The 11345-nt window shown below is 42.2% G+C and overlaps 1 protein-coding gene across 2 annotated transcripts in view; it reads left to right on the top strand.

Annotated features, from left to right (window-relative positions):
* The window catches only part of LOC135200273 (BTB/POZ domain-containing protein KCTD5-like), a 173988-nt gene extending 164510 nt beyond the window's left edge, over nucleotides 1-9478 (top strand). Inside the window, exon 5 of one of the 2 annotated variants that reach the window (XM_064228762.1) lies at nucleotides 7800-9478. In XM_064228762.1, the coding sequence (XP_064084832.1) occupies nucleotides 7800-7825 (26 nt within the window). In that variant the 3' untranslated portion in view covers nucleotides 7826-9478. The other variant, XM_064228761.1, reaches the window with a different exon arrangement.
* The last annotated feature ends 1867 nt before the right edge of the window (nucleotides 9479-11345 follow it).

The raw sequence follows: 11345 nt of genomic DNA on the forward strand, positions 1-11345 counted from the left end.
TAACAATGCAAAATTTCAAGTCCATTGGATGAAGGGAGCAGGTCGAAAATTGAGTTACAACTTTTTCCCCAAACAGACACATAGAAAGAGACAGACTCAGAAGTCAAATGAAACAAAATCAAGTAGTCAGTGCCAGTTTTGCCACTTGTTCTGACTGTAATTATTACGGTAGTTTTCAAGGTATCTAGGTGTGCTATTTGTTTACTTGGCGAATATACACTTCCATAAATGCTCTCCTTAACTTTATATTCACCTGCTATCTTTCAGTAAGAATGTAAGATATGGCAGTAATATGTTGTTATTAAATTGGAAGCAGTTGGTTCTAGAGAGTTAACATTAATGTGATTTTTCAAAATCAAAATTTATTTTATGTCACAAACCCAGCCATTCAGTCTCTGGAAAGAAATGATAGTAAACAGACTGGTGCATACAGTTAGTCCTGCACATAGACACTTCAGATCCCTGGGCGGCCAGCACTTTCTCATTGTCTGACAAATATCTGTAAAAAAGTAGGAACTTATATTTTGAGCATTTTAAAATTTTTTATAATAAATATATTGATAAAAGCCTGAATTACACCATAGGTGGGAAAAACTCCCAGATCAATCGATGAATGAGAACCAGGAATGGCATATAAAGCTCCTAGAATTCAGTGAGCAAGAGATCCAGTGCCACTAAAACGTAACAAGGGAGTTGCATTTGTGTCACAGAAACCCCAATAGATAAGAAAGATTCAAATATTGTAACTACAGTATATACACTACATTTTTATGTCCATCTTTCACTCCCTCTCCATCATGGGAAAAAGGGGGACTAGAAGATTCTTACACTGCCAAAGCGTGCTTCTTTTTAAAAAGATGCCTTAGTGAGTGTAAAGGGTGAGGACTGGGATCATAACTGGATTGAGAACCTCAATCACAGCAGGGTCAACCTGTCCCTCTACTAACATACAAATTGTACCACCATCAGTGTGTCAAATTTCTCAGATAACTTGCAAAATTATTTTGACACCTTCATACACCAAGGGCAAATTAATATAAAGTTAAGGAATGGAGCAGAAAGCTTTGATGTTGATGACTAGAACTGCTTCTCCATCTGAGATTTAACTGTATACCCTTGAAATAGCTTCCTAAACTAGTGTGTTTAGTTACTTGGTTACCAACACGTTTCATCGAGATAAAAAGGCTAGATGTTTCTTACCTTGAGTCTTAGGTCATATTAAGTTGGTTTTAATGGGAACATAGGCTCTGACAGCACAGCCTTCTTAGCAAAAAACTGCTTCTTGGCACAAGTCTGCTGCCTAGTTAGGGCTGTGTCTGCTACCGTGGCCATGACTATTTACAGCTACTGTGCTCCTAGTACTTGCTAGCGAGATTCTAATTTCTCCTTGCTATGTGGAAGAGTCCGTAATTTCCCATTGCTCCTTCAAGATAGCCAAGAAGGACCCTTAGCATATTTCCAGATGATGTTCTCAAGCAAATGCTGGAGATGTTCTTAAAGAAGAGAACATAAAACTGTATAAAACTGAATCCCTTATTCCTCCTATATTTGTCTACATTTGGAAAGGGGAAGAATGCCGCTGGGTTTGCTTTGATGGGAGGCAGGTTGCACAGCTGACAGATCATCTAAAGAAATCATCTCTTTAATCACCAAAGCAAAAATCTCGATGGCTGAAGAAACCTTTACCGCCGAGTTGTTAGGGGCCTTTGTATGTGCCCACTAGAAAGATACTTCTGGTGATACCAGTAACACAATCCTGATCCTAGTACCTGTTGCATAGGTCATGGACTAAGGGTGTCTCACTAAATGATATGAAAATGATGATGAAAATTAGTGAATTAAGTTAATCATCTGCAAGAAACATCATGATACAAAAAGTAACTACCTAACACCTGGACCTCTAGTGATCCGGAGGGCGCATGCCTGCCCCTACCAGTATACTGTTTTTTCTTTTAACATGGATTGAGTAACTGGGTAAATTCATAGACCACAAATTTTGGATGTTATCAGTAATAGGTTTGTTGCAAAACAAATGAAATATATTTTCAGCATACACTTGATTAACAATAGTGTAGAAATGTAATTAACACATAACTTTGAGGCATTGGTATTTCAGATACGGACTTTTAATTTAACTTACATATTTCATTTGTAGTTGTAGGTACTTCTGGAATTGCAAGATAATGTATCATATACTTTTTCAATGGAGAAGGGTTACAGTACTATATTAGAGTTGAGAATATTCAATCAGCAGCCCCGTTAAATTATTTTTTGCATTACAAATATCAAGAGTTCATATTATGCATACATATTGGTACTTAGGAATTTTGGAAACTAAATTACTTTAGATCATATTTGATTTTTGTATGAACTTGAATTGTTTAGTTAAATTGTACTTTTTCCAATTCACCAGCCAAGTATGCGTTGCTGTTAGGTATGTTCTAGTTTATTTCAACATGTCTGAAAAAATAACTACCCCGAGTGTACTTAACAAAAGTAACCCTTTCTTTGGTTTAATTTCTTCAGTTCATAGATGCCCACTGTCTTCAGAAACGTGGAATGATTTCTTCTTTTCCTTTTCAGCATTGCCTATTCTAGATGGAGAAGAAGAATATCAGAGGAATTAAGGAATTGGTGATCAAAATGAGGCCTGAAGCTATCAAGCTAAAAACTGAATCTCTTTAGATCAAGTGTTCGTTGGTTTTTCAACTTTGTTTTGTAGTCTCATGGATAATATTGTTTACTGGTATAAAATCTGTGCCAAAGACTAGATATGGACAAATTTATTTTAAAGAGACTGTTTAATAACATACATTATTTTAGAGAGATTGTTCAGTAACATTCTTTACTTTAAGGAGACTGTTCAATAACATTCTTGAAAAGACCAAAGATATAGCTTAAAAATATTAGCCCCCTCATAGTTCTGCTTTAGGGAGGGCATATGAACGCTGCTATATCTTGCTTCTTCAGTATCGTCTAGTCTGAAAGGACACTCTTGAACAAACTGGAATAGCAGTTGTATAACAATTTCCAATAAAAGTTTTGGTGTTGTGTAGTATAGCATGATAGCTTGAAGGGGTGTTAAGAAAACTTTGCAATATCACAATACGTATTGGTAATAAAAATCTTAAAGCTTTGTTGTGTCACAACTCCATCATTCATAAATCTGCTCACAATCCTTCAAATTTCCTTAGACTCAACAGTGGAAGAATGGCAGTCTCTTAGCCCATATGCCACTCAGCTCTTGAGGTACCCATAAATCACTTTCCTTGTTTTTCGTGAGTTTGCTAGACAATACTTTCTCTTGTCCAGAATTCCCCAGCTTACTTCCTCACTGCTGAATCATCATTTCCCAGATGTTTCCATTACAACTCACTATTTTCTGACTAATTAGTGTTTTTTATGCTTCAGTTTGTTTCCATTCAACTAGTAACAAAGGTATTATTTCTACATCATAGAAGGCACTTTTCAGTAGCTATTTCTAGGTGGATGGATTCACTATGTGACTTACCGTAGATGTTGCATAATTACTCATTTATCCTGAAAATTATGTTTGTTCCAACACCGTATACTTACCTCGAACTACTTTAGTAGGAGAACCTGGGATATCATCCTGGTACCAACCAGAAAAATCCGGTTATCCCTCCCTTACCAAACCATGCCATGGCGGAAGGATACATGCCCTGGGGGTCAACAGACACGCGACCTGACTCAGGGGGTCGCCAGAGCTTTCCTGGTCGCTGACCCATTAACACGTTTCAGCTCATCTCCTGCGGTATCAACCTGATCTTAAACTTTTCCCTTTCTTTTTGTGTGTTAGTCTCTCCCTCTCTTGTGTGTCTGTTAACTTCACTTGATGGAGTCCAAGCCCCCTCAACATCGGTTACCAGGTCCTTCACAGATGAAGTTTGGTGGGGCGTTTCTGTCCACATTAGCGGTTGACCCCGACTCTTTGTGTACCAAGTGTCATGGCGGTCCGTGCTTGCAGGATTCCATGTGCGAGGAGTGTATGGATTGGCCTCCTTTGCAGTGGGTTAAGTTGGCTACAAAGAGGAAGAAGACTGAAAAGGGCAAGTCTCCCTTGAAGAAGTTGTGCTCGGCAGAACCTTGTTCTGCCAGACCATCGCTGTCGCCATCTTCTCTCCTGAAGTCTTCCCCCGTTCCCACCCAGGGTGAGGACCTAGGCGAGTCCATTGCAGAGCCCGAGGACCCATTCATGTCTCTGCCTATCCAGGTACAGTTGCCCCGCCATGGAACGAGGATCTATTGAAAGAAGTGTGGGACCGCTTTAAGCTGCAGGGTATGCCGTCGGCCAAGATGCTGTTTGCATGGGCAGCCTGGGGTACTCCGCTTGGTCTTTCTGGTTTGGGCCAACACCCCCCCCCCCCCTCCCGTAGCTCCCACATGCGTGGAAGTAGACCCCGTAGTGGGCCCGAGCTCTGGGTTGGTGGACCCGACCCCTTGGCCTACCTGCTTTATCAGCGTGTTTTCCTCCCCTTCACTGAGGCTCCCGTTTGTGTCCTGGACGTGTATGGTGTCCCCCAGAGGCACCAGGAACTGATGGGTTCCTCAGAATGCCAGACCTGGCCTTGGACTGGTGCCCCTCTCACCCCGTTCAGATTCCCGCTAAAAGAAGAGGACTTTACTTGCTGGGCATGTCCCCGCAGCTCCCGTTAGACTTGGCGGGCCAGCAGTCTGTCCCGCTCCCCAGGGGTGGGGCGCCCCCAACAGTGGTGGCCCCATCCAGGCTAGGCTTCAGGCCCTAGTGGCATCCCCTCGAGCTGGACCCAGCAAGAAGAGGAAGAAGTCAAAGAGGAAGGTTTCTTTCTCAGAAGTGTCTTCGTTGTCGGACTCCTCTTCCTTGGATGAGTCCTCCCGCTGGAGGAGGAGCAGGACGAAGAAGCAGCGCTGTGCTAGGAATAGTGCCTGCTCAGCCTCCTCCTCTTCTCACCATGGCTCCCACTCACCCCGTCGTAGCCGTGACTGGAGGGGTTGGAATAGGAGCGGTAGCCACCGTGACGGGTCACACAGTCACCGGCATCACTGCTCCCTAGCCAGGCAGTCCCCTCGGCGTTCACCCGGGCATGTGGCTCCCATAACAGTCCCACAGGTGAGTCCCATGATGGGCACTCTAACCATGCAGACCCCATTGGAGGGTGACCCTTGGCCCCCCTCCACTCCATGGGGGCGGCCAAGCCATTCACCCTCTCCGTTCAGGATACTGGTCCAGGCCTTTGCCAGTGGGAGTCCCAAGATGGCCTCTCTGGTACGCCCAGCGACCCCGCTCCAGGCAGTGCTCCTGGTTCCACCTGTAGCCACTGGAGTGAGCCAGCCTGCCTCACCGGCATACACCCCTCCTCCTGAGGCGGTGGCCTCTCAGCCTTTGGAGGACGATGAGGACAAAGCCTTCATCCAGGACAGGTTGCAGAGTGCCTTAGAAGGGCAAGGTGTGACCGACAAGGGATCTACATACAGGCGGGTCCTGGCCCTCATCCGGAGGAAGAACCGCCTGGCAGACCCGATTCCTTCCCCCGACACCAAGAGGTCCTCCTTGATGGATTTTCTTTTCTGATGGGGTGCCCGAAAGATGCCAAACTTTCCCTGAACTTCTCTCCAGCTAGGAGCACGGCTCAGGCCCTGGCCAATGTGGATCAAGTTATAGTGGGGCCAATGAACTCTCTGCGGTCCCACGGCTCTCTGAAGCTCCTCTCGGTGGTGAAGGCCAAACAAAGGAGATTCTACACCCCAGAGGGCTCCTCTTCTATCACCAGAGCCGTGGATGGTAATATTACTTTCCTAGCTCTGGGCATTTTGGAGGAGAGATTCCTGTCGGGATTGGTCTCCTTATAGCAGGAGGCCATGGGGATGGAGGCCATGGCTTGGGTGGCCATTCACGCAACTTCCTGGCTCGACCTTTGGGCTGGGGTGGTGGCCAGGTTTGCTATTGACCACAACCTGAAGGGCGAGGCCGAGCTGACCCAATTCAAGGAGCTGGTCCTGTCCAGAGGAAGGCCATTAACTACCTGACCACACAGTCGATCACCCAGTGGGCTAACTGGGTTCTCCACAGGAGGGATGCTGTGCTGACCAGGTTGCCCAGAAGGCTTCCAGACAGGGAAGCTAAGCTCCTGAGGAATGCCCCGATTATGGGGGAATCCCTCTTCCCGCAAGCCCTTGTAGAGGAGACCCTGGAATGTTGGTGCAAGGAAAGTCAAGCCTCCATTGTCTACAGGGCCTCCTCCTTCAGGCACCCTTCCCATTATAGGGCACATGACACTCCCTGCCCTAAGCAGCAACAAAGATACGGGACACAGAGCTCCTCAGCTAATTTAGAACCAGTCTCCAGAGGCTGGGGGGACTAGGGAACGCAGCCCTCCTCCAGGGCCCCCTCGGCCCCTTCTGGCTCCTTCAGATTCAGGCTGTCTTCTTCCCATAGGGGTCGGAACGGCTGTTTCCCTAGGAGGATGGATGGATGGATGGATGTATGAGATTTAGGTCTAAGACCTGGGATTAGGGCTTATGAAGGAGTGGCTACACCTCCGCTGAGGGGTACCAAGCCCCACGAGATCAGGGCATAGCACCTCTTTAGTCTTCTCAAAGAACTTAGCAGTCAACCAGATTTTGAGGGCTGGGGTGTGGAACAGGCGGTCCACATTCACGGCCCACTACTTTCGGGATTGCACCTGCAAGTCACTGGATACCTTCTCGATTGGGCCGATGGTGGCAGCTCAGCAACAGATTTGACCCACCACTGGGCATAGGCTCCAGAAGGGTGTGAGTGGCAGTATGAATGTGTGACCCCATTTTTCCCTCTCTGTTACCCTTGGCCTTGGATGTGCTGCGAGGTACACACTGGACCCATCGAGTTCTTCAGGTAAGCCTAGAGTCTTTCCGAACTTGAGAGGGACCTGGACAAACCCATTGTTTATTTTGCCTAATTATCCAGAATCCCCCTCTCCCACTACCAACTAGTGCCATGGAACATGGAAGAACCAACCCAGCCCCACGCATCTCTAAGCAGGGCTGGGCCGTCAACACTTGCTCCCCATGTCGGGTCTCTGTGGGTCGGGTTCCATAAGCTACCCCCAGCTCCTAAGGGATAAGTCTCCTATTAAAGTAGTTTGAGGTAAGTATACGGCGTCGAAACAAATCACAAATTCTTGGTAATTTGTACTTTTCCTAGCTATACTTACCTCGAACTACTTTAGGTTTCATTCCCTCCCAGCCTTCCCTGGTAACTTATGGCAGATGTTAGGAAAGTAGAAAGCACTAGTGACCCCTGACTCAGGTCGTGTGGCCATTGACCCCCGGGCATGTATCCTTCCACCATGGCATGGCTTGGTAAGGGGGGATAACCAGTACTGGGATGATATCCCAGGTTCTCCTATTAAAGTAGTTTAAAGTATAGCTAAGAAAAGTACAAATTACCAAGAATTTGTGATTTTCCTGCGGTCATTAGCAAGTTTCCAATTATATTTTCAGTATTCCGAAAGTACTTTCTAAGGTACACTACTAATTTTCTCACGCATTTGAGATTTGTTTCTTAATGTTAAATGGTTACTGACTGTAGCTAATTATTATATGTATTATGTATTTTTTTGGTGTTTGTTTTTGAATAATTTTCAACTGATTCAGTGATTTGTATTACCTGTATTCTGTAATTGGGGATATTTTTTTTTTATTTTACTTTACTATGTTGTGTAGTATATTGTTCATGCCAGCAGTCTTTATCTTCTTTGTGATTTTTACCCTTTTAATGCATTGTTTGAGTATCCACCGTTTTTCTCATTTTTCCTCAGTGAATGCAGAAAGGTCTTCCAGGTGAAGCCTATCATGCTTTTCGTGTTTCCTCTTGGTAGGGAGATAGGGAGCTGCAGTAAGCATATCAGTATGTCCACCCAAGCTCAACTGTAAGGCTTACTCTCAGTGATCACCTGTCAGTGGACATGCTTTCCCAAGATGAGAATGCCTTATTTCCAGACTACAAGAGTTTTGGAAAATTACTGATACTTACCTGAAGGTCCTGGTGGTATATTATGTTACGTCGTATGAGATTTCCACTTCTTCTTTATGTTAAACAAAAGATTGGCAAGTCTCTGGACATACTAAGACAATGAATGTAGGCATATATATGCCGATGGGTTTGTATGGAAAACTAGTGTTGCGTTATAAAATTGCATGTTCTATTGCTTGTTTTTTTTTATTAGAACCAAATGTAGATTTAAAGGCAATGTATAGTTCCAAGTTTAAAACATCGTGCTCTTTAGATAGGGAGTTTAATTTTAGTTGCTCCTTTGTTTTCAATAATAATGAACTCAAGATGTAATTTTTATGCTCCTTTAATTTCATTAATAATGAACTCAACATGTAATTTTTGAGTACACTATAATTTTCAGAATCATATAATTTTCACAAAGATTCTGAAGACCAAATCCTTCTGTTTATCAGTTCTTAAGAAACAGAATTTAGCCTTAAATTCAATTCTTAGCAGGATATGCAGTGAAGCGTGCACATACCATTAAATTTCGATGTAAAAGGTCATGATGCTAAAGCTTATTTTGCTCGGTAAATGTATGTCAGAAGTCCTTGAAAAATGACCATTTGTTTTTTTTTTTTTACTTTGATACCTGATAAAAGACATGATTCAAGGTTTTTAAAGTTTAGCCTCTTCTTACAGGACTATTTAGGTTCCGACTATCTTGGAGAGGTCTAAACTATTCTGCAATAATGTAAAATGTTGGCTTATCTGGTCCCTTATCCAAAGTTCCTGCCTGAGAATAATGAATTCTTGACAAATAAGATGCCGTACAGGGTTAATTCTTTCTAAAAATTTATGATAGAAGCCAAAAGGGCAATACCTCAAATAAGATATACTGTACCTATATATTTCCTGAATTTTTCATACAGCTCCTTTTTTATGTGACATCAGAGAAACAGGGATCTAGGAAGCCTTTTTGGCAGTAATTAAAAATGTGCACATCACCGAAAGAGGAATGGTAATAAACGAGTAGCTTAGTGTTTTATTGTAAACTGTCAATCAGACTTCCCCTTAACAGATTAATGATCCCAATCACTGAGCCATGCATCACTAAGGGCAAATTCCTTTCATACACGTCCCTGTTATCTGGCTTTTCAAGAGTTTCTCTATACCTAATGGTAAGTTTCATTCCATCCAACGATTGCCTTCCTTCCTTTATAAGGGCGAAGGGGTGATGGGTGTATAAGACATGCGGATCCTTTGCGTTCTGACTTGGGGCTGTTGTCCTTTGATGTCATATTGTTCTCAATATATTTTTCAATATTAGTCTAAATGCTTTCCTTCATAGCCACCTTGTGTATTATGTTAAGTTTTGGGACTCAGGCCAACTTTAGGATGTAGTAAAGCTTAGATTTTGTATGTGAACGTGATTTTTTATAGTTTTATATAAATCTTACTATTATTTACAGTTTTGGTGTCTTTATGTACAACAATAAAGCAACAAATGCTTACCTGTAGTTTTTCTTTCGCACATCACCCTTACAAGTAAGGGTTAGTTCCTCGATTCAAACCTTAAGGCCACGCTCGGATAGAAAGTCATCATTCTAACACCTGCCTCATTTGATCCCTGAAGCCCATTTTATGGAATTTCTAGCGGACTATAAGCATCCATGCTGAAGCTTTACTGAATCTTGTACATCATCTGTAGTAATCATCAAAATGATACCCGCCATAATCTTACAGTAAGGTGTAGCTAAAATTTTTGTTAAAGATAATGTTTGGAAATGCTATAGCGGCAAAATATAGGAATGGAATATTATATGAAATTTAGACTTGAAGCCAATCACTGGAATCCAAGGGATTATTCAGAGCTATGAATTCTGTTTGAGATGATTACATAGGTATGAAAATGAATTTTTGAACTGAATATAAATAAGATAAAAGAATTATTTAAAACTATGGTAAAAATTGATATTATTAAAAACTGATATTCCCCATAAAAATAACTATGCATTCAGGATATATATATAACCTCTAGTGTAAAAAATGTAAAAAATAAACACGTGTATATACACAACTGGAAAAGTGTAAATACTACACTTAGCAACAACAAGAGGTCAAATATAAATGATAGAAGTTAATGTCTCTAAAACAATGCAACAATGTGATTAACAACTATTAGATACATCAAAACAAAGCAGTTCTGCTACATCCTTGCCCAATAACCCATTACATGTCTTTGCCGTGCTGCAGCATACCTACGGCAATGTAATAAACATGTGTTCCACAGTAAGAGGAGAGTCATAGTATACACAAACTGGTGCAGTTCCCTCATCTAAAAGGATTCTGTGGGTTAATCGAGTATGGCCAATTCTTGACGAAACAATACAATTTCTACCCTACGGTTTTGATGGAATCCAGATGGCCAATGCTCTGAGCTTCCTCTACTTTTCATTGTTGGCAATTTATTTTTTATATACATGAACGAATAGTCCATTTCATACCGGTAGCGGGAATATTGTGGAATAGAATGTCTTCATTAGTAATGACAGAGATCTCTAGCTTCATGATCAGCAAGTTCGTTAGCTACAATGCCTACGTGGGCAGGGACCCAGCATAAATGGACTAATTTGAATTTGGAAGCAAGCCTACAGAACCATTTTGAATGTATTAAATAATAATTGGATGTTAAGGGTTATATTGCTTAATGGACATGAATGTACTATAAGTATCTGAGTATATGGTGAAAGTATAACTCTGCAGAGTAGAAACAATCTCAAGGGATTTGGCTAATGCAGTTCAGCTGCAAAAATAGAGGCATTATTAGATAGTCTGCCAACATATGAGCTATTGCCATGAACAACAGCACAACCAGCATCACTTAATATTTCTAGTACATCAGTGAATACTTTAACAGAACCTGAATGTATTTGATCATGATCAAGAAAACGAGCCTTCACTTCGTTCACATTAACTGATTTTTTAACAGCAGATTTTTGACAGACCGATGGTTCTGGGGTCAACCAAGGAGGCAATTTAAGAGTAATGCACTGGCTTAACTTTTTTTAATAGACTCATTGTCAACTGCAGCATTAATTCTTACGTGAAAAGGCTCGTATTGGTTAAGAATGGATTCTGCAGGGTTTTCAGGGGACCCTCTTAATTTCAACATATACCGTAGTCGCAGTTCCTTTCGACGCAAATCTAGAGGGAGCTCTTCAGTGTCAGTATATAAGCTTTCAACTGGTGATGTCTTAAATGCACCAGAGCATATTCTTACACCAGCATGATGAATAACATTCAACTCCTTAAGTTTGTTTGTACTTGCTGCAGAGCAGATTTGGCAACCATACCTAAGCTTAGATTT

The sequence above is a fragment of the Macrobrachium nipponense genome, chromosome 26 (genome assembly GCF_015104395.2).
Source record: "Macrobrachium nipponense isolate FS-2020 chromosome 26, ASM1510439v2, whole genome shotgun sequence".
Classification (NCBI taxonomy): domain Eukaryota; kingdom Metazoa; phylum Arthropoda; class Malacostraca; order Decapoda; family Palaemonidae; genus Macrobrachium; species Macrobrachium nipponense.